This window comes from Manis javanica, chromosome 4 (assembly GCF_040802235.1).
Source record: "Manis javanica isolate MJ-LG chromosome 4, MJ_LKY, whole genome shotgun sequence".
Taxonomy (NCBI): domain Eukaryota; kingdom Metazoa; phylum Chordata; class Mammalia; order Pholidota; family Manidae; genus Manis; species Manis javanica.
The window spans coordinates 149,096,629-149,120,122 of record NC_133159.1 but is presented as its reverse complement, the minus strand read 5'-3'; the positions used below and the strand labels follow the sequence as shown (position 1 = coordinate 149,120,122).

At 46.2% G+C, this 23,494-nt stretch overlaps 1 protein-coding gene and 1 pseudogene across 3 annotated transcripts in view; one reads left to right on the top strand and one right to left on the bottom strand.

The window, feature by feature from the left end:
- LOC140849094 (leucine-rich repeat-containing protein 37A-like) overlaps window positions 1-12,088 on the top strand; it is a 45,582-nt gene extending 33,494 nt beyond the window's left edge. For 2 of the 3 annotated variants that reach the window (XM_073235341.1, XM_073235340.1), the window contains 6 exons: window positions 1,746-3,436; window positions 3,809-3,913; window positions 7,845-7,891; window positions 9,227-9,275; window positions 9,363-9,472; window positions 9,582-12,088. In XM_073235341.1, the coding sequence (XP_073091442.1) occupies window positions 1,746-3,436; window positions 3,809-3,913; window positions 7,845-7,891; window positions 9,227-9,275; window positions 9,363-9,472; window positions 9,582-9,711 (2,132 nt within the window). In that variant the 3' untranslated portion in view covers window positions 9,712-12,088. Of the gene's footprint in view, window positions 1-1,745; window positions 3,437-3,808; window positions 3,914-7,844; window positions 7,892-8,647; window positions 8,777-9,226; window positions 9,276-9,362; window positions 9,473-9,581 lie in introns of those variants that run through there. The other variant, XR_012130659.1, reaches the window with a different exon arrangement.
- A 7,353-nt stretch (window positions 12,089-19,441) lies between these two features.
- LOC140849100 (DNA ligase 3-like) overlaps window positions 19,442-23,494 on the bottom strand; it is an 854,661-nt pseudogene continuing 850,608 nt past the window's right edge.

Here is a 23,494-nt window from a genome sequence, read left to right as displayed (position 1 = left end):
TCTCATGTGCCCTTTGTCTTGTAGGATAAGTATAGATATATATTTTCTTTATTTTGTTTTTGCAATTTTTACAGAAGAGTACAAGTGGTGCTATTTAATAAAAGTTTTCTTTGGAACCTAAGAGTTTCTGGTTCTTTAACCAGAAGCTGCTGCTCAGCCCTCCTAATGGATGGGAAGGCTCTTCTGTTCTTAGACTGTCCAACTCTAAATTTGCTCTGAACTCAAGCCTTTCTATTCCCAAAACACTCAGGTGCTTTTAAGTATTTTTCTATAGAGTAGGGTTTATTGGCACTAACCTGATGACTTCCAAAATGTGCTTTCATGCCCAGATAACTTGGATACTGGTCTCTGGGGCACATCATAAAATGATCTGGGGCACATCATAAATAATACTTTGCTTCTTGTATAAATACAACGTTGCTTATTTAAAAAAATTTTTTTTTGGCTGTTATATCACTCCCTTCTCCCACTAAAGATGGACAAAAGAGGCATTTTCATTCTACTTTTATAGGTGAGGAAAAATGAGATCCAAATGTTATATATTGTAGCCTAGTGCTCAGGTCAGCTAGCTTCAGCTTGGAGCTCTCTGCGAGCGCATGCTCCTCCTTCGTCACGACCCTTACCTCCCCCTCTGACCCTCAGCACCACCACCAAAAATACTTGTACTTCTTCTGGAAAATAAACCCAGCTGGCCAGTGAACTTGTGCAGCTGCCCTTGACCTTCACGTAGTCAGAAGCCTTAGATGGTTACCCAAGTAGAGCTGGAAATACTAGAAATGAAATTAAATGAAAGCAAAGCAGGCATCTGAAAAAGTTTTCTTTTTTTTCCCTTTTGCATTTTAGGACCTCAGTATTATTCCATTGGTTTATTGAATATTCCACATTGACATAACAACCTGACAGCTCTCTTAACCCACACCCCAGATCCCTGCTCAAATTTAAGCAGAGCCAGGGTAGACATGGTGTTTTTTTGTTTTTGTTTTTTTTCCCCTGTATAGAGCCTTCTCTTATGGGGGCTGGGATATATGGAAGCAGGGACCAAGCAAAGGAATAGCTGGGTAGGTGGAGAAGGGCATATGCAGAAGGGAACTTGTTTGCAGTGGGTGGTGGTGTGGTATCTGTGATGGTAGCAAGAACAGGAACACACTGCAGAGGTTAAGAGAGAAAGCTTCACACTCCCTTTGCATGTGAAGCACTACAGGATGGGGTATGTGAACGTGAGGAGTCAGTGTTAGATCTGCAGAGAATCTAGCTGAGGGGGAGCATTTGTCTTCTAGCCTTGGCTTCTCTTGAGCACAGACAATTGGCCCTCAGGGACCAATGGAATAATCCTGCACGGTGTATTTTGCACTATGGAGTGTTCCTAGCAGGAAGCTGTTTCTTCAAAAGACACATTCCTCTCCTTTTGTTGTTGCCGACCAAAGGTTTAAGTTTGTGTTTATTTTTCTCCTATTCGAACCTCAAATGTTTGCTGATTCCCAATTTATTTGACTGGGATAGATAGCTGTGGACTGACAAAAAGCTGTCTTATCAGTCTTACATTATCAAAAGCCTTTCTATCAAAAGTCTGTCCTTTTTTTAACATTGAGGCTTCATTGATATACAATCTTATGAAGGTTTCACATGACCAACATTGTGGTTTCAACATTCACCCATAGTATCAAGTCCCTCCCCTACCCCCAACCCCATTGCAGTCACTGTCCATCAGCGTAGTAAGATGAAAAGCAATCTCTTCTTTTTCATAGATGGTGAAACATCTATAGGGAACCCAGAAGGGTCGTTCATGAAGGCATTACTATCCCGGAAGAAGAGTAGCAGCCCTGAGCTGACTATCGAGCCAGAGAAGGTGGCCGCAGACAAAAATGCCATCAGTTTGTCAGCCTTCAAAAGCGAGCAAGCAGACTTTAGCCAGGAAAGTGTTGTTAGTGCACTAAACTACGTATTACCTTATTTCTCTGATGGATATCTGGAAGGTGCAGAATTAGCGTTATTACAATTCATTAAAAAACTTCTTTCAAACTTACAAGGAGGACATCAACCTGTGGGGCATTTGCAAAACAACGCAGAGAACACTTCTCTTCCACCTGGATCCAGCACTTCCGCTGACAAAAATAAATGGGGAAAAATCTCTGTTCCGGAAGATATTTTACATGCCATGCTTCTACATTCCAAACTTCTGGGTCCCAAGTTTCAACACCAAATCTCCGCCAAAAAATTGGAAACTGCCCAATTACAAGAAAACAGCCCACCAGAGATTCAGAGTGTAGGGAAGAGGCTGCGGAGTATGAAGGTGGTCAACAAGGGCCCAAAGGGCATACGTAAGAGGCAACTCACACAAGTGAGGAAGGCTGGCATCAACAGGAAGCAGAGGGCCCAGCCCCTTGCCGAGAGCACAGCCGAAGAAAAAGGGCTCACGATGCCATCCCCATGGGCGCTGGAGGAGCCTCACGTGGAGCAGCCCCCCAGGGAGACCGCAGGAAGCTCCTTCAACACAGAGTCTTCATTCCAATGGGAACAGGAGGCAGCCGTCCCTTCTCTCCAGTACTTGATGGGCAGCCCTTCTGCTTCCAATACCCCAAAATCTCTACCTGAGATTACATCAAAATCAAAAGACCTAGCTGACAGTATTTTTGTTTTAGAAGCTGCAAGTGCTAAAATTAGAAATATGAAGGCTTCTCAACCAACCTCACATTTCAGAGAAAAGTACCTCTTTCCTGAAACATGGTGGGATGTGGTTCACAAAATACGCAAGGCCAAAATGAGTAGACAGTTCAGCAATAAAGATTCACACAATAGCCCGATGGTTGTGAACAAGCCTCCATTCGCTGCAATGAGCCATATGAACTCCCCTTCACAAGAGGCTTTTTCATCATCAGAACTGACTTCTCAGGAAAATCCTTTTCTGGAACCATTTTCTCTTTTGGATCCTTCTACAGAAAACCCTACTGCTCCAGAAGAACCTACCCCTGAAGTCACTGCCCATAAGAAGGGTTCCCCTGCAGATTCTGCGGTGACTGTAGACAACTTTATGCCAACTCGCAAACTCAGCAAGGAAACACAGCAGGAACACGACAATGTGGGCACTGACATTCCCTCCACGTCCACAGCCTTCCCTTTCCCAGGGAGCTCATCTCCAGGTGACCACCTCGAAGCTCAGCTAAACGAGCAGCTGCGGTCCCTCATCACCAACAGTGATGTGAGAAGGCTCATTTCTCATGTTATCTGGACTTTGAAAATGGGCTGCTCGGAGACCCACCTGAAACCGGCCTGTGCCAGGCTCATCTCCCAAACTGGCCTCCTGATGAAGCTTCTCAGTGAGCAGCAAGAAGCAAAGGAGCCCAGGGCAGACTGGGATACAGACCAGTGGGAAACAGAAAACTACATCAATGAGAGTCCAGAAGTGCAGAGTGAACAGAAAGAGCAGGAGTTCCAGGAGGTGAGGATAACTCCCAAAACGTGGCCCGCAGCCTGTTAGTCAGTTTAGGACATGGCATTGAAGCACCCCGGCAGGAAGACCGTGGCCGCGGCCCCTAGTCTATGTCTTGTCTTGGCTTTGGACTTTGGGGAAGACAGTGATCTCCCACTGTGCTCATTCAGACAATGATGCCACAATTGCTGGTGTAGATGAGGAGGGGACCTAACACCCAAGATGAACCAAGAAAATGCTGATTTATCATTAGCATTAGATTTGGTACGTTCTTCAAAAACATTTATGTTACCTGCCTGAAATAATGAGATTTTAGAATAGTTAGCTTTCATCCTTTCCACCTCTTTGTTTCTAAAAAGTCATTTTCCATTATTTTTTCAGTTCACAAAAGAAGTTCTAGGGCATGACCATCACATCAAAGTCATCTTGGCATCAACAGTGGCAGGAGCAGTGATGGCGTTGATTGCAGTTTTCTGTCTCATTGAGGTAAGGACAACAATTAGTTCAGGCTTCCAGAGGATAGTCTGTCTTTAGATTCAGTATCCACAAACTGAAAATCAAAGCCTCTCTCCCACTTCTTACTACTCAATATTCCTTTTTAGTCACAAGGACTGAGATATGCTTTGTGCTTTTCCTACAAAGTATATGCCAGAGACTTTTAAAGGAACCCCCCTTGCAGGAGATCTCTGTGGAACTGATGCCAGATAATGAGCCTTTAGACTGTTTTGAGAGGTTTAAGAAGGCCAGAGTCGACTTGACAGTAAAATATCTTCAACTCAAAACTATGTCAGTTTGACACCAGTCATTCCCGTCCTACCACTGATTTCTTTCCTTGTTGACTGGAATTATGAGGGATGTGTGATCTCCACCTCGTGAGCGATCAGTCACCCTGGAAGAAAGGACACGGCTAAAAGATAAAAGTGTGATCTTGTTGATTCATTAGATTTACTTAGCAACTTTCTTCCCCATCATGTAAGGCATTGGGGAAATAGGTTCAGTCAGATCACTGCAGCCAAAGCCCATGTCAGCGTTTCTAAAGCACTCGGTATTGACAGTCCTTCTGGAGCTGGCTTGCCTGCCTGCCTTTTGTGCAATAACAGAATGGTTTGTTACTTTTCCCAATAGGCAGGGCTGACAACAACAGTGATTTAATTTGCTGGTAATCCTGACTCTACCATACCAACCCAACCTCATTTCCTATATGTACCTTTTCTGCTGTCCCTTCAGCCCTCTTTCCAGCCAGAGCAGCTCCCCAGGATGCCCAGTCACATGCCTGTTCCTACTTTTGTCTGTTCCTTTTCCCATTAAAATTCCCTTGTTGCACTCTGTAGAAGTCCCTTGAGTCTCTCAAAGCCAACTCAAGTTCATGTTTCTTCATGAACCCTTGCCTAAACACTCCAGTCCTCCTGGTCCTAGTCCTTCTGTGAGACTTATTACCATTTCTTAGAGGCCATGGTGAGGCATTCCTCTCCCCTGCAATGTGAATATGATAAGCAATTTTTTAAATGGCAGCTCCCCAAGAGAAAAACACCAAGGTCAACGCATGGTGGAGCAGAGCAGAGAGAGTTTTTTTTTACAGGGTTATAACAATTAATTTTCTTTATTGAACAGAACACAAATGTTGAAATATTTCTTTTATAAACATGGAAACATTTAAGTGAACTAAATATTTTAAAGTGCACTTCTGTCTTTTGTTCAATAATATAATCATTCAGTCTAGGGTGATAAAAAGCAAACAAGACCACAGCCTTAAGGGCAATAACTTCAGAGTAGAGATATTTAAGGACCAAATGGCTTCCTGGCCTATCGTCTTGAGTAAAACCTGACTGGATGGATGAACTGCTAAAGAGAAACGTGAACCTGCAGGTCACTTGGTCAGGTCGCTTTAGTGTGCCAGAGGCCTTGCCCTGGTGATGACCAGAAACCCCCTGATTGTCTAGACACAGCAAGTCTGTCTGTGGAACAGATATATTTCTCATTGTCAAGTCATACTCTGGCATTGTGACTTTTTATCAATGCTGTGATACTAATCAGTTGAGATTGCACCGAGTGAGTTCTCTCTTGGTGAGTCTCTGAGTCTAAGAGACTGGTAGCTAGCATGGGTTCAGCTTGCCAAGGCCTCTGGGAAAGGAGTCATTAGCCATTGCCCTGGCAGTGACCACTGTACCTCCAGGTGGCAAAAGACCTTTTGCTGTTTTGGAATTTATATAAGCTTCCATAGTGCTTTTAATGTCCATGTAGTTTAACCTGGCATTCATATATATATATGTCAATATGTATATGTTTCATTATTTCTTCTCCTCACTTAGATGATAAGCTTTTTGAGGACAGAGGCCATGTAATGTTTTCCCTGTGGTAGACAATAATGGTGTTCAAGGGGGAAAGAGGAGGCAATGTCAGTTCCACAGTAAGGAACAATGCCACCTAACCATGAGCTGAAGCAGCATGCAGAGTCCAGCAATAGACTGACCCGTGTGTTCCTAGGACTTTTGAAATGTCCCCTTTTAATATTCTCATCAGTGGAAGAAGATGAATAAATGGTAATAAAACAGCTCCTTAACTATATGGGGGGGGGGCGAATAACAGCAGATCTCTATTTATCACCTTAAATAAACATATTTCAACAAAAAGAAAAGAAGAACCCATGAAAGTATTAGAAAAAAATAGAGGCAAAAAGCAATGTTTTTATATCTTGTGGTGGGAAAGAGCTTTCTAAGCCTGATATGACAAGCAGATGCCTTTGATAGATTGGTCACCTTGCCTGTGACACCATTAGTGAACTTAGTACTGATTTATGCCAAACTTCAGACTACATTTGCCATACATCTTCTGATCTAATCCCCACACTCCTGTGAGGATGGTATCACCATCTCTCTTTCACAGATGAGGGAGATCAATTTAAGGCCCCAAACAAAGGTAGAACCCAGTGGTGCTCAACTGCAAAGTCTGTGCTCCTTAATCCACGGTTGTTTTTCCTCCTTGAAGACAAGAACCCTGAGAGATATTTGAAACTTTGAAATTCAATGAAAGCCACTGAAAGGATTAGTATATTTAATGTAAAAGTTTTCTAGATCTAGAGGAGGAAGACAAACGATCCAGGGGAGAGAAGGACAATGGCAAGAGCAGGAGGCGTGCCGGCCCCACCGCCAGTCCCACTGCAGGGCCCGGCGGGTGCGGGTTTGCAGGAAGGCCTCTGCCACCTGACGGTATAAAAATAGTGTCTGATATTTTCTTCTGGTTAACATGTGTTGTTGCATTTTTTAATCCATCTCGAATTTGTTTTATTTGCTGTTTAGTGTGGTTGAGGCAGAGAATCTTAACTTTTTCTCCCACATGAAGATCCAATTGTTTTAAAACCCTGTACTGAGTGGTTCATTCTTTCTTCACTGATCAAAAATACTATCTGTGTCTGGACTCTATTGTGTTGATCCAGTTACCTTTTCTTGTACTAGAAACACGCTATTTAATTCCAGGTGCTTAATAACTTATTTTAATATCTGATAGAGTGAGCTCCTGCCCTTTGATCTTCATACATTTCATAGTTTTTCCTTCATGTTTTCCAGCATAATATTAGCTGGCTAGATTTTTAATTTAGAAATTATCATGGGATTTGAATAAGATTGCTTTATATTAGTAGGTAAATTGAGGAGAACTTTTACCTTTACAACAATTTAGGAATATGGTATCTCGGGGTCATGTATTCATATCTTCTTAAAGTCCTTCAGAAGAGTTTTAATGTTTTCATCACATAGGTCTTTCACGTTTTTTGTTAAGTTTACCCTGAGGTATTTTATGCATTTTTGCTGATGTAAATGGGATCTTTCTTCCATTTTAAAATTAGTTGCCCATGGTGTATAGGAATGCTTTTGAGGTTTGTATATTGATCTCTTGATTTTGTATCTTAGTGAATTCTCATATTATTTCCAATAAAATTTTAGTTGATCCTCTTCGGCTTTTTAGGTTGTTCATCACTTCAAATGCAAATGTTTGTCTCTTCCCTTACAATGCTTCACTTTTCTTATCACATTGATTAGGACCTCCTCGACAATAACGGATAGTAGCAGTAATAATAGGCGCCCTACTCTTGTTCTTTTTTTTTCTACTCTTGTTCTTGACTTTAAAACAATGATGCTGTTTAGGATCCTCGCAGATAATTTCTTTTCCTAGTTCCAAGAGTTTTCATTAGGGATTATCTGTTGAATGTCATCTAAAACAATCAGTGAAATATATTGCAAGCTACCTGCATGATCCAAGTTAGGTACTGTGGAAGAGTCCAAGGACTGTTAAATAGAATTCCTGTCCTCAGAAAGGTTATCATCCCACTGGTAGATGAGATTTAGAATAAAAAGATGAGTAAAGATTTGGAAATAGTGGTCATCATGATGGATAATCATGATCATGTTTTCTTTCAAAACAGATGTGCTCCCGTAGAAGGGCAGCGCTGGATGAAGAAGGAGGCTCAAGGTAAATACTGATCTGGCCATTCCAAAGTAGAATTTTAGAACTAGAGGAAAGCTTAGAACTCATCTATTTCAATCACATCATTTTACGGTGAGGAAACCGTCAAAGGCAGGAAGATTAGTTACCCTACTGCCTCTCAGAAGCAGCTCCCCAGACAAAGCTGAGTTAGAATGCGCCTGGCACAGTCGCATCTGCTGTCACTAGGCCTGGAAGGAAAGTGGCTGGAGGGGAAAGGTTTTGGTTGTACCTCTTCCTGCTAGGGGTGGACATGAGGCCTGGCCAGAGGTCTGCTCAGAGGCTCTGGGGAAAGGGCAGAGAAGGCCACATGGTCCTGGATGCTAGTCTCCTTCAAAGCTGATGGAAGGTCGAATATATGAGCCCTTCCTGTCAGTCATCCTTTCACATCCTACTGGCTTATGGGCCCCCAGTCTCTATTGCCTTTACGAAACCTCACAGAATTTTAACTGGGAGAGACCTCAGACAGGAGTTTATCTGTACTTCTTACAATAAAGAAATGGAGAAGGAGAAAAGGAAACGATCTTGCCCCATGGTCATACTGAGAGCGAGTAGCAGAAAGAAGATGGTTCCTTCCCACTGGGGACTTCTCCACTGATCATTGTGCTTGGGCTGTGAGCTCCATTTTATGTCATGACCCACTACATGTGCCATATAGGCATAAGTGGTTTCTAAAACAAACTTATTATGCACTCTGATTTTTTTCTATTCCATTTGTATTGAAAAGAATATTTTGTGTTTCAGTGCTGGTCATGACCTTTGAACTGATTTCATGACCCATTCACTCATCGGTGAGAGTCTGACATATGAAAGTTAGTGAGCTAGTTGGACTCAGCAATAACTTGATGTGATTCAACTTATAGGATAAAGCAGGTAGGAAAATAGAAGCACCTTCTCCCCACCCCCCACCCCACCAGCAAGTGACACATGTCATGTGAGACTGAGTCCAAAAGATACTGGTGTAAAATGCTTCTGGAGAGAGTGAAACGCTTCTGCCCGGTGTGCTTGAGCAGTTCGCTTACTGCACAAGGGCACTTGGCCAGTGGCCAAGAAGGTGAGTGGGGCTGAAATCCTGCCTACACTCCATGCCAAGCCACATACAGAGGTCTCCCCAGAGACACTGTGGGTCTATAAGGGACAGATACAGAGAAGTTCTGAAGCTCAGCATGCATGGAATGATTTTCAGGATCCCAGCTCTGTAGTGATTTTGCTTGTGATGATGGACTGAGCTACCCAGTTAGTCTTAATAAGACAGAGATACACATTGTGAGAGACATAAAAAATAGCATGAATCACTAATTATTGTGTGTGTTTTCCTCCAAGGGGCTTCTTTCTACTTCTGGATAAACCCTCAGAAGAGGGTGCGAATCAGGTAAATTTGAGGAGAATCAAGATCAAGTACTGTTGTTGGAGAAAGCGGGGGAAGTATAGAATTAATATCTCCTTTCTGTTTTTTTAGGAGGGCTTTTTCTGGAGAAGGCAGTCACTTTGGCTCAGGGATAAGTACAGAAGCCTCAGTGCCTCACGTGATAGAATCCTGGCGCAGATGCTACATGAGAAGGATGGAGGGTAAAAGATTAGGGACAATTTAAAATTCTTATCTAAAATGAGGTAATAACAAAAAGTTTTATTATTCCTTTTAAGAGTAAAAGATTTGGCATTATTCTCCTTGTCCCAGGGAGCTCAGTGAAGTCGTAATAGCAAAGGATGTGACTTCAGGGTCAGGTGCCGGAGGGAGGAGTGTGAAGCCCAAGATACCAGCACACAGGGAGCCCCAGCCTGCCCCGGGCCACCTACAACGTTTCTAAGATTGGCTTCTCAATAAAATACGTACTTTCTCTCATTGAAGTGTATGAACTCATAACCAATCCTAGCCATCTGGTAAGGAATTAAAGTATAGATTATTAAATACTTACATGCAAATAACAAGCGCCATAGGCACGAAAAGCAGGGCTGAGGCCAGAATCCCTCGCGGCAGCCATTCCTTCCACAGAGGTAATGCAGGCAAAGCACAAATGAGGTTTCCCTCCCTCATTTCCCCAATATAGTCAGTCCCTGGGAACTTTTGTAGGAGGAGTAATTTGATGGTGGCCTACAAGTAGAGAGGCCACTTGGGGGTTTAGATAAGTAGGAACTAGGAGAAAATGGGGCACCAGGTAGGAGGTTTTGATGCAGGTGAAGAACTTGGCACAGTGGATCTACTTGAGTGAGAACTGGAAGGACAAGAGCTTGTGTTCACAGAGTGAAAGATTGAACATTCTAGATGATGATAAGGTTCATGCATCACCTAGGAATGGGGATCAGTGAAGTGTCAGGAATCTAGGAGGTGAAGCCAGTTGGATACTCCTGGAGATTCATTTCCTTTCCCCTTTCAGCAGCTCAGCAGAGAACTAGTTCAGCAGGTACCAACCACCTCAATGGAAAAATAGACTTCATCTTTCTAATGAGATCATTTCTTTCATCGTTGCAGTTTCCACAGTTAGTGGTATAGATGTTCCCTGCCTTGCCATCGTATAAGCGTGATACATTCCAGGCAGGCTCCCTCCCTACAGGGCCCCTAGCCAATGGGCACCTGGGCCAGCTAAGTCTGGCCTAATCCCCTCTTACCATTCTCTTTGTAAGTTTCCCTGAGAAACAGTAAAACCCTTCTTTATTTTTGCACATTTGGTACTCCTGTCCTCTTCACATAACAAGGGTCAAGGAATTTTGTGCCCAGAATACCTATGGGTTGTTGACATGGCAAATATTATGGTGGAGAAGAGCTAGAGCTTAGAACCAAAGTCTCCAACCATTCAAGGGCATCGTTCATTAATCTATCAGCTCAGAGAGTCTCACGTTTGCCTGGTTCAACCTCTGCATCAGATGGTGTATTGATTATCTGGTGTATGCAACAGATTGCACCAAAATAATGGCTTGAAACAACAATAAACATTCCTCACAATTTCTATGAGCCAAGAATTCAGAAGTAGTTTGGGCAGTTCTGGCTCTGGGTGTTTCATGAAGGTCTCAAGATCTCTGCCAGGGCTGCAGATCTGAAGGCTTGACAGGCTGGAAGTCCACTTCTGAGGTGGTTTGCTGCTCTCTTACATGGATCCCACGGTGGTGCCAGATGCTGGAGCGAGCCTCAATCCTCCCCATACGGGCCTGTCCCCATGCTCCATGATTGAATGTCCGCACAGCATAATGGCTGGCCTCCTCCAGAGTGAGCAATCCAGAGAGGGAGACAGATGGAAATTATCCTTTTTGTGACCTAGTCTCAGAAAGCACATAGCATCACTTCTGTCACATAGCATGAATGGTTAGAAGTCAGTCACTAAATCCAGCTCACATTCAAACCTTTTGAAGAAAGAAGAATCAAAGAATTTGCAGACATATTTTACAGCTACCATAGATGGGAAAACAGAAACCACTGTAGATATTTCAAGCAAAAAAAAAAAAAAAAAGCCTTGATACAAGAAATTGCTGCTCATTATTGGAGGGGCGAGTGGTGGTAAAAGTTAAGGGCAGGAGTATTGCACCCACTAGCTTTCAGTTTACTTTGCTGTAGCTGCTTCCACAGATTCACAGTTTCTGCTGCCACTCAGAACCCAGGAAACTTCTGGAAACTACTGGTGAAGTCATTGCTGCCCCATAGCCACAAGGCTGGTGACTGGCGGAGGAGTATGGAGGCCAACATACAGCCTGTACATCTGCCGCCGCAGAGGAGAAAAGAATGGTTTCCACCTCCTTTCTACCCTCCGGATTTCACACAAGTACATTTTATTGGCAGAGCCCTGCTGTCAAGGGAATCTGTGAAATGTGGTTCCTGGGCTTCCAACACCTGCAGAGAAGGGGAAGCAATTGGTGTCAAGAGCCAACCAGTGCTATTCAGCATCCTCCATATTACAAGTATGATGAGAAGACCCCACCTGTACTCGCAGGGATCCTAGCATTCTAGTTTTTTTGTAGGCTTGTGGGTGCTCAAGTCTCTGTAAAAGAGCTAGCTAAGTCAGGAACCTGAAAGGTGTCCTTCTAGCAGGAAAGCAGATGGGGTGCTGGATGTTGGTGACATGCACTTATCCCCAGAGGTGGCTGGAGAAACACTTGGAGGTTGTGAAAAACTTTTTCCAGGAGTTGTCCTGAAAAACAAAGCACTCAGGACGCTGCCTCGTACCTGTGACCATTCAGTAAATGTGTGCTGTTATCATTGCCTTGAAGATGTCTATTTCTCAGACATTTAGAGAATACCTACTGTGTGCCGGCCTGTTAGGGATTCAAAGAGGAATATCTGACTTCAGAGCACATAGTGAATAAATGCTAAGCATATAACTGTTGAAACTGATTGAATTTGCTGAATTAAGGAGCCCATAGAATAGGGGGGAAATTAGTTAAACTTAAAAATTCTAATCCAGTGCGATGAGCAGCCACGGGGGTATGAATACAATTCTGTGGGGGTAGCACAGAAAAGGAGCTGTGATCTCCGCTGGGCCCTTCCACCAGGATGTCTCCTCAGAGGAGGCCTGGAGGTAGATTGGTGGCGGGGGTGCTTAAAGTCAATAAATGTATTAATTTATTAAGCTGGCTTACAGGTAAGCCTTGCAATCCTTAATGAACCATATGTTACAGTTCTGTTCATATCTGAACTTATCTGAACCAGTTTTATCTTTTCAGCATGTTCTGCCTCAGGGAATAGTGAGCCCCCAAGTACCACTCATTCACTATATATTACAGCCTCAGTTGTCTGAAAATTGTTTCCTTCAAGCTTTGAGGACTTTGCCATATTTAGTTCTCATGTTCTGGGATATATCTGAGCTACAAATATTTAACTCTTCATCTGCACCTCTGCAAGTCAGGTTGTAGATTTGAACAAGCATCTGGAATAAGTTACTGGGGAAATGTTTTTTGGGAATTCTTTGAAGGAAGTATGTGGATTTAGGGGTTTCTTCACAGTGTGCCTGTTCTGCCCCACCTCCATCCCCCCACTGCTCCATACACTTAGACACTTCTTACTGTCCCCTCTGCCCTGTGTTTGTACAGGGGGAGAAGTGCCACCCAGACTGGAGGAGAACCTGTGTAGGATCTGCATGGACTCACCCATTGACTGTGTTCTGCTGGAGTGTGGCCACATGGTAACGTGTACCTAGTGTGGCAAGCACATGAACGAATGTCCCATCTGCTGGCAGTACGTGATTTGAGCTGTGCACGTCTTCCTATCCTGAGGGCTTGGACCGGCTCCTTCAGTGCCTTACAGAGACATAGCTTGAGGTGTCTGGGCTCAGGATTGGCCCACTGCAAAGAGGGCAGGCTAACAAGAAAATCTGAAGTGTTCCCCAGACCAGGGCAAGCAAAAATGCTGTGTCACTTCTGTGCATGCCAGTCTTGTCATAGGGGTGCACCTTTTGGCTGGCAGAGCCTGAGGCCAATGGGAACAGGTATAGATCACATGGGCAAGTCCATGGTTCAGTGATTTTGATGTGATGATGGTAGTAGATGAAAACACGACTTCCATAACTTAGACCATATCTTCCTCTGAGAACCTAAACAGTTTTGCCCATCCTTCTGTACCCCACCGACCCCCACTGAGCTGCTTGCCTCTATTTCACCAATCAGACATCTGGTAGAATGACTGTCCTCTCCAAATGCACATTTGGATTCGTTTTGAATTCTTCTCTCGTCTCTCTAGCCTTCTGTGCTTTAACCGACCTTTGCTAAAGTCTCTTACTACATTGCCTAAAATCTATTTGTTTCTTCAGACCAAAAAGATGTTAGTTTAGCAGATCAATGGTGATCCTCCTTAGGACAGAGTTTGGACCAGCAAACTGATTTTCGGTGAGAAATGAAACACGAATGCTACTGAAATTTTTCAGTCATTGAAAGTTGCTTTGTTAAGTGTTGGGACTGGAAGCTCTGTCCCCTGGCGTGATCTTGGGAGCCAGCAAAGCATCTGGCTTCTAACCTGCTGGGAAATTTGTCTCTGTATGCAACAGATGGCGCATAGTTCACCTCTGCTTTTCTTGGGGCCTGACTTTACACCATCCTTAATTTTAGTTTGAGCAAAGGGAAAATGCTGGGTGGAAACAATGAGTTTTTTGCCTAACTTTGACTTCTCCCACGGACAGGAGTCTTAAAACACCTTCCGTTGAATATAAGTCCCTCTTTCCTATGGAGGTTCTAAGCATGGTCTCACTGAAGCATGGAGACTTAGGCAAAGAGCCTTGATCTTCTCTAGCTAAACTTCTCATGAAATTCCTGGAGACAGCATGTAAGGCAGAGCACCTAGGAGTTATCAGAAGGGACTAACCGAGGCTGGATTCAGCTCTTGGGCAGACAGCTGGAAGTCTCACTTCCCCAGGTGGGTGAGGACTCTTGTCTCTCTCCCATTTCACTTCTCAGCCTACTGAGTTGGGTGCAGGTTAGGAAGCAGCATTCTCTAATCCCTTTAGGAAGGACCATGCGATGAGTAGGTGATGATTTTGAGTCCTCTTAGGATCTTTATACCACTAATGAGCCAAAGGACTTAAAGTTTGCTGGAGAAGTTTAGCCAAGCACAAGCACAGGCTGTTAAAGAGCTGTGTGCTACCATTAACTACTGGATGGACTATGCAAACCCTAAACACCTTAGGGCCTTGGCAGATGCCCCCATGATGCAGCCAAGGTCTTTCAGACTAGACAAACCAATCATGACATTGGAAAGCAGCAGGAAACCTGTAAGGGGACTTGACTTGTTTACCAGTGCAGACATACTGAGGTTTTCCTGCCATCTTCAACCACTAATCCCCTCTGGAAGAATGAAATAATTTCATAAAGTAGTTGTCAGCTAAATACTGGGTAACTTATCTCAACATTTTACCAAGTGCTGGATGGTTTGATCTGGGCTACAGCCTTTGTAGGCATCTGGAGGAAATCAAGCGATTTCTCTGTGAAGGTATCATCTCACCTTTCTGCTGGATGGTAAATACTGTAGTTTACAATGCCTACCAGTTTAGCAAAAGATTTAGCTGCTACTCAGTTGTATTGTGAAACAGGTTTGCATATGTGCAGCTCAGTTAAGATATAGCAATAACTGTGGGGCAGAAGTTGGCTCTCTCTCTACTTAAAATTCTCTGCTGGGACCTTACCTCTCCCTACCTCTCAATTTCCCTCTAAGAGATGAATTAAAAATAATATCCTGATGGTTGGTTAGTGACCTCAGTAAGAATTAGAACTGATGTTACTTTGGAGAAAGAAGTTGCCTTTAAGTCTTCTAACTTCTTTTGGTGAAGGTTTCCCTTAGGAAAAATGGTGTTAAATAACCCTGGTTTTTGTTTGGCCGGGGGGGGGGGGGTGGACAGGTACCTTATTATTATACCAAATAAAAGAATTCTAACATCCCATTACAGTGACTGTCTCACCTAGGTTGAAAACATGATTTTTATCCTTGAATGCTCCCTCCTGCCTCTCATATTTGTAGCTCAGATATATCCCAGAACATGAGAACTAAATATGGCAAAGTCCTCAAAGCTTGAAGGAAACAATTTTCAGACAACTGAGGCTGTAATATATAGTGAATGAGTGGTACTTGGGGGCTCACTATTCCCTGAGGCAGAACATGCTGAAAAGATAAAACTGGTTCAGATAAGTTCAGATATGAACAGAACTGTAACATAGGTCTTAATTATCATGGAAACATCTAATTCACAATGATTCTGTGGCTTTGCTGTGATTGTTTTGAAATTTCACTTGAGACTTGTTTTAAAAGACTTGGATAGCTGACTGGTTCATAATATGTTGAAATGGTTGGACCCAAACTGGTAAGAATGATGTGTACGGGAATTAGTGCTCAATATATATTGTGTACATTTGTTGATCTTTTGCATGTAAATGTGTTTCTTCAAGTGGCTTATATTAAAATTCTCTCAGACTTAACTTGGGTGTTAAAGCAAACCCCAAGGTGTATTTTTGTTACAGAGCTCTGCTTTATAATTTTGTAATAAAGTTTCAATATAGACACCTGTCTGATCTGGTGTGAGGATGCCAAATGAGGTCTGATAGCCTAAGGCTGACAAGAGTTGATAAATCCCAGGCTGTGTGCACATGGGCGTGCTCTTGGGAGATTGCCTTGGGGATGCTTGGGCCATGTGGCCTTGGTCAAGAAGTCCCTCTTCAATAGATGAAGAAACTGAAGCTTGATGGTGGTGTGACTCGTCTAAGATCTCACAATGCATATGTGGGAGAGGCCATGGGCCGGCCTAGAAGCTGGGTAGGAAAAGGACCAATCCTAAGACCAAATGGGAAGCACCAAGTGAGGTCAAACATTGACAGTGATTTGGTAGGGATGGGCCTTAAGTATGTGGGTAGAAAGGAATCTGAGGGACAGCTGGTGTGGACAGTTGTCTTCAGGTAACCGTCAGAGATGGATGGTAGTTTCTGGATACAGCTATATAGTAGTTGGAGTGTGGTTCAGAGGCTGGCCCAGCCTCATGGTCAGTCTAGACTGTTGTCTGCCACCTGTACACCTCCCTGACCAGGTGCCTAGGTGAGGGGACTCCTGACGAGTACAGCCTTTGGGTGAGCTAGATTGTATGTAGATCTTCCATGTGACCAAGGAGAGGAAGGAATATGGCCCAAAGGGCACAAAGTCTGGAGGCTGAGCCACAGTGCTTTGTCCTCACTGGTCTGGGTGGCTGTCCTGTTGAGCACACAGGATGGCCACTTGTCTGCTGCCAAACAGTGGCTTGTAAACAAAGGCTCAATGGGGCAAACCTCCAGTATTCTGGGCAGGTGTAAGATGCTGCTGCTTAGGATCTGTGGAAATACACAAAAAGATGTAAAACTGTATATACAGTATAATCTCAGCACCAAGGAAAAAGGTGTCAGACTGAGGAATAGACAAAACACCTTTAACAGTGAATTGAAGATAGTAGCCAGCAAGGCAGGGAAGGGCCAAAGGGCTGAGCTCGTTACTGATGATCCCCTGCAGCTGGCAGCCCCTTTGCTGTGAGGGTGCACCTCAGGGTAAGTGACCAGTAATGGCAGGTGGGGCTGGGTCTAGGTCAGCCGAGACAGAAGGTAGCGCCAGTGTTCTTTGGCAGAAACCTGAGGGAAGAGCCTTGCTCTGCTGCCTGTCCAGTGGCTTGAGTTGAGGAGGCTGGAGAGGGGGATGGAAATTTATGTGGGTCAGTGATCAGAGGAGGAGCAGTTTTACTCCAGAGACTAGAATAAAAAGAATGTCTTACTCTGAATGCTGAAGCCAGACTGAATGGCCCCTGTTAAAAAACACTAAAAGTTCTGGACTAGAGTCAGGGCATCTCTAGTTCCTGCCCCTTCCTCCCAACACATTTTAACCAACAGGTGGAAACCAGGTCAATCAGGGTAAGCTGGCCTCCAAACTGACTGGCAGGCAGCCTCCCAGAGGAGTATTACCTTGATACCCAAGTCGGGCACACTGGAAGGAGAGCTTGGTGAGAGGTAGTAGTCCTCAATCTTAGAGGCCCAGACACTCAAGTCTGCTCCAGAAGTTGAATCACATTAACCTAACTCACAGCGGACAAAGCAAGCTTGCCACTTTGTTGATAAGGAAAAAGAACTGACCCTCAGGAGTTAACAGGACTGAGGACACAGACGCCAGTCTAGAACCAGATGGTGACCTGAGCAGCCTGCACTCATACCTGCATGCAGATGTGAGCTGGTGGAAGTGGTCTGACACGGTTCTGAAGTTAGAGACCAAGGCCCCTCTCTCCTGGGTAGGGTCTGGACATGCAAGCCAACGTTGATTTTCCCAACTCTGGATAACCATGTGGAGGCTCTGTGCTAAGTGTTTTATATATCTTTAGGTCATTTACTCTTTACAGCAACCCTGTGACTAGGTACACTTCCTATCCCCATTTCTTTTGGAGGAATAGAGGCTCAGATATTAAATAATTTGACAAAGGTTATAGCTATTAAGTTTCAGGGCTTTGAAAGCTTCAGGATTTGAAACTGGTCTGACTACATCTGCACTGTCCAGAGTGGGACTCACTAGCCACATGAGACCTTTAAGTTGAATTAAAATGAAAACTTCAGTTCCTCAGTTGTGTTAGCCACATTTCAAGTTCAAATTGGACAGTGAAGATTTACAGATGTTTTCCACTGTCGCAAGAAGTTCTGAACAGCTCCTCTAAATGGTTTTCCTCTATTCAGGTAAATCAGCGTCAGGTGGCACAGGAGCCATTCTTTTGTCAGCAGGCTGTGTACATTTGTCCTCAGGTCCATTTTTATCTTCAAAGAGCAGCCTTGGCGCTCTATTTTAGGGAAGCAGATCTTTCTGGAGCTCTGTAACCCCCAGAGAAGCAGCTCCAACCAACAACCTCCCTTCATAAAAGCCCCATTTTCCTACCTGATCCTGATTCCCTCCCTTCAAACCAGGACCCACACCCTGTAATAGGAGGACACAGAGAATTCAGCCATAAAATTCATTTTGTTTTATTTCAAGTGAGGCTTCATTCCTGACAAAAAGTCCAGGCAAACCACAAGTTTTGCCACACATAAGCATTTCTGAGGGCAGCCTTTTAAATACAACTTTAAAATGAGCCTGTAAGTTAAAGGGGAAGGCAGCGAGGGACAGAAGACTGCCATCAGGTCTGGCTCTGTGCACAGCTTCAGGATGGCCTTTACCCCTTAACCACTAGGGAAATTACAGGGATGAAGAGGAAAGAACAGGACAGAGGTAACTGCAAGACACTAAAAACAGAACAAAACCGAAACCCCAAAACTTTTTGAAGATGACAAACCAGCACCCAGACCTGAAAGATCTCTATAAACCAGTGGGAGAAACTGACTTCCCAGCCAGGAGGAGACCATGCCTGCGTGCTGGGCTCTAGCAGGCGCACTGCTTGGAGAAGCAGCCCAGCCACCCTGTCCATCTACCCAGTCAAAGCCCAGGCTAGTAGTGTGGTAGGTGCGATGGAGAGGGGAGCAGCACTCCTAGCAGGGAGCTACCAGTCTCCGTTTGCGGATACATGCCCAAATCCACTCCGGGGAGACCTGCTGGGCCTCAGAGTTCTTGTCCCTGCTACCTAGCACGTGTGTGGCTGAGGCCATGTCAAATTCCTGCACAAGGTCCCTGTCGAATGCCACAAAGTAGCGTCTGAGACAGCTGAAGTCTGGTGTGGAGGGCGACAGGTAGAGCCGTACCCAGGTGAAGATGTCCAGCAGCACCTGCAAAGGCACAAGAGTCAGGGTAGGGTCAGAGGTGGGGCCAGACCTGTGCTGGGGGCAGATGGGTCTCTACCTAGGCCATGGAGTAAGGCCTGAACAGGAGCCAGAGACCAGGGGCCTAGTGGTCAGGAGATGAGCAGAAAGAGTTTATCAGAGAAAAGGCACAGTCATCAAAACCCCCATCCTCCAGATTACACTCTATCCCTGCCTAGAGGAAAAAGGGAGAGGGATGGGTCCCAACACTGGGGACCTAGAGGAGGGAAAAGTACGGTCTCCGGGAGCCATCCTGGTGGGCAGGTCCAGAGGCTATCTGACTCTGATGTCGCTCATCAAAGTCCACTGTGCACAACAGCCAGGCCAAGGGGCCAGTAGCCTTTCTCATTACTGTGGATGGATTCAGTGGCTTCAGGTAGGGAAAAGATAGGGAAGGTTCCACAGGTCTCCTGGGGACTGGGCTCAAGGCTTGTCCTTACTCTCAGCTCGTGGGGCTGTGGGGATGCGATCACACCCTGTGGTGATCGCATGTGTACTTCTCTATCTGCCCTCTGGGCCACCAGCTCCACTGGGGTTGTGCTTACTCACTGGCCTCAGTAGGGAGTACAAAAGGGAAAAGGCTCCTTAGGCGGGAGGACAGTCACCCAGCCAGTGCCTGTCCCCCCTCGCTGGCTGGCCCTGCTCCGACCCTGAGCACAAAGGCCCTCTGCTGCATGCCCACACCCAGACTGGGCTCTCCCTGCTGCCTCCTGGCTGGGCCGGGCTGTTCTATCTCCTGCCCGCTGGCACAGCTCTCCTTCCTCTCTGCTGGCTGGCTGGCCGCCTCTGCAAGGCAACAAGAGGGCACAGATGGAGCAGTGGCACTGCTGGTCATGCCCAGGAAGAGGAGCAGCTGCCAGAGGGGTGGGGGCTTGGCCCCCTAGTCCCCGAAACACCTCTGCCCTTCTCTTGGAGTTCAGTGCAGAGGGTTGGGAACACGAGGCCCTGGGCCAAACCAGCGCCCCCACTGCTGTTCATGCCCTCACCTTTGCTTGGCAGGGGGTCTCATCGGGAGCCTTCTGCTTTTCCCCGACTCTCCAGGAAGAAGACTTCATAGTCGGCCTGCCACCTGCAGGAAAGATAAGAGTAAGAAGAGGGGAGGGGAAGCTCATAATGGCCCCTGAAGTCAGGGCAGCAAAGAGAAGGGCTGGGCTCCTTCTGTGCGACGAGCATGGGTAAGACATGAGTTCAGAGGTGGCTTATCCCTGGGTCAGACGGGCTCTCCCCGGGTCCTGGTACTCAGGTTTACTGAGCAGATGGGGGACGCCCAGCAGAACGGTTTCTGGCCCAGGGCTGAATACATACCAGGAATGCAATCAACATCAGTTGCAGTAGAATTAAGGGATCTCAGAGCTGGAATGTAAGGGGTCCCTGTCTTTCGATCCCTGCCCTCACACCATGCTCTTCATCACCTGAGCCTCTGCTTTCTCCTTACCACCTTTGTTCTTGGGGCTACTCAGCTTCCCTCCTGCCTTCTTGATTTTGGGGGAGGCTCCAGAGGCCTTGCAAGACACAGCAGGCCCAGAGTTGCCCTCATTCTCGCCGCTGCTGCCCCCTGCAGAGGAGCTCCCCTCATCTCCAGCCACTACAGTGAAGTCTGCCTTCTCCTTGTATAGCTGGTCCAGCTTCTGAGGAAGGGGAGAGAACGTCAAGTGTACCCTTCCCTTCCAGCCACAGGCCCCAGAGGCTGGCTGTGTGGTGGGTCAGGCATGTGGTTGGGGAACCAAAAGGGGAAAAGAGGGAAGAAAGGCAACGAGCAGGGAAAGGAAGCAGGCTTCCCTGGTGCTTTCCTATACTTTGTCCCTGTTCCTGGAGTAACCAGTGCAAACCACTGTGCTCTGGGCCCAGCTCTTAGCAGAACACTGAGACTGTGCCCTGGGACCGAGCCTTCCACAGGAAGCTGGGAGAGCAGGAGTCTCCCTCTCCAGGACCCAGGGCTGCCCAGTGGCTTGGGGAAGGCAGAGTTCTCTACTGGGAAATGTGGGTGGGGGCCTCGTGCCTCGGCTCCTGGCCCTGCAACAGTTTGGTCTGACTGCCCTCCCTGCCCTGTCTCAGTGGAATGGGGGAAAGGAGAAGACAGAGGACATGTGAACAGACCAGACGCCCACAGAGCCGAGGCTGGGTAGTGGGGCAGAAGACACATGCAGCCGAAGAGCTGGTACCTTAAGCTGCGGGAGGTTAGTTGCAAATTTCCAGTCTTTATCATCATGGATTCAGGTGCAGCGAGGGAATCGGATGGAGATCCCATCAGCTGTGTGCGCCTCAGATTTGGAGAATTCAGCCCCTGTGATCTCCCACACGGCAGCTTTCTGTCAGTAGTTAAGTCAGGTCACTCAGTGGTTATAAAGAAAACATCTCCCAACCAACTAGAGGCAACACAGGACACTTAAAACCACCACCCACGCACTGGCTAACAGGTGAAAGAAGGCTGTGGTCCTGCTGCCATTGACCCTATTATGACCTTAGGAATGTCCTTTCTCCTCTGAGCCTTGGTTTCTCTGTCAGTACAAGGGACTGGCCAGGTCACTTTTAGAGCAGACCCGCTGTGACTAGGGGATAGGTAGTCACTTCCCTTTCTCTACTGAGGAAACCTTAGTGCTAACGGGCTGTCCCTGTGCCTGTCACTCGGCAACAGTCCAGATCCTATCTGGATGGACCATCAGTGAGGGTGAGACGGTGTCTTTGTGGCACCAGAGAGCCTGTGTGTTCTGTGGACCAGAGGACCCCAGGCCACTAGCTGATAGACACCTTTGGGTCTGGGACTATGAAGTCAGGATAGTAGATCTTGTTGATTTTTAGCCAGCTGGGTATCTTGCTGGGAACCTGGAAGAGAAAAGACACCATTCCCAGGCTGTTCCCAAGGGAAAACAAGACTTAAACCACCTCTTGGTCATGGGCTTGGGAAGAGGGGGACTGCTCACAAAAGGCTGACCCTCACCCCGTGGAATGCCCTCTGCCCAGAGGGCATGTTGGCCAGTTTCCACAAGTAGGCACTTAGAGACTTTTGAGGGTTGCTCCCTGGCCAAGCAGCAGCTCTCCTTTCGTGGAGATACCTGCGTTCCCAAGGTGCAGCCTGTCTCGGCAATGCCAGCTGGTCTGGGGGCCAGGCCAACCAGGCCCCTTCCTCACCTTGCTGATCCTCACCACGTCCAGTTCCCTCTGCAGGCGGGCAGGCGTCGCATCATCATGGCCTCCCGAACACTTGGTGACCGTGCACCATTTCTGGGTGCTCGGGTCATGGCAGCCCATGAGGAAGATAGACATCATGCTGCCCAGGAGGGGGATGGGCTAAGCTGTGGGAGGAGGGAGCCTCTGCCAACCCCCCCATGCCCAGGGAGAGGCAGCCTGCTGGATAGGAAAGAGCCTGGGCCTTGGCGTCAGAGTGCAGAGTTCACCTCTGGGATCTACCTGTTACTACCTGTGTAAGTTTAACCTTTATGAGCCCCAATTTCCTCTTCAGTAACTTAGGGATGATCATACGTAACCTTGGTCTCTTGTGAGGAATAAAAGGAACTGAATAGTGATATTCAGGCACATAGCAGATGGCCTGAAAATACAGCTCACCCCTGAACCCCTCAGGGACTGGGTGCTGACCCCCACACAGTCAAGAAAACCATGAGTAAGTTTTGACCCCCCCAAAACTTAACTACTAACAGTCTACTGTTGACTTTATGGTAGCAAATGATAAAATAGATTATCTATACACATTTTATGCATTCATGACTTCCATAACTCCTTAATTTTTTCAATTTCTGAGCTACATGGTTCATGTTTTTTCAAATTGTTACAAATCTCAAAAAATTTTTCCAATATATTTATTGAAAAAATCTGCATGTAAGTGGGCCTGCACAGTTCAAACCCATGTTATTTGAGGGTCAACTGTACTAGTTCCTTGGATCCCAGCTTCCCCTCCAGTCAGGAGCTACTCTTCCAGAGGAGAAACCAGCCAGGCCCTGAAGGACTAGCCAGTCGTGAGCTTCTCGGTGCTGCACCAGCACGGGGTGTTCTTGCCTGTCCTCTTGCTGCCTAAGTGTGTAGCTCTCAAATGTCCCTGCCTGACTGGGGTGACATGGGCCAGGTTGGGGCCCCCAATCCCAGAACTTTGGAAGGCACAACTGGCCATGCTGGGAGATCAAGCCTGTAAAAAGGCCAGCCTGTATGTTGAGTGGTGCTGTCTAAAGAAGTACCATCCCACAGGCCAGAAGGCCATGCCGACCTTTGCTTCCTTGCCCATAAAAGGCTCCAAGGACCACCAGGTCAGCTGTGTCCGCCATGGCCCCTTCGTTCAAATAGTCTTTCTTCACTTTCAACCAGTGCCACTTCCCGGGCTCATGTAACCTGAGGGGAAGCAAGAGAGAGACCACAAACTAGGATGGGAACTCCGTGCGGGTGGGATCCACCTCT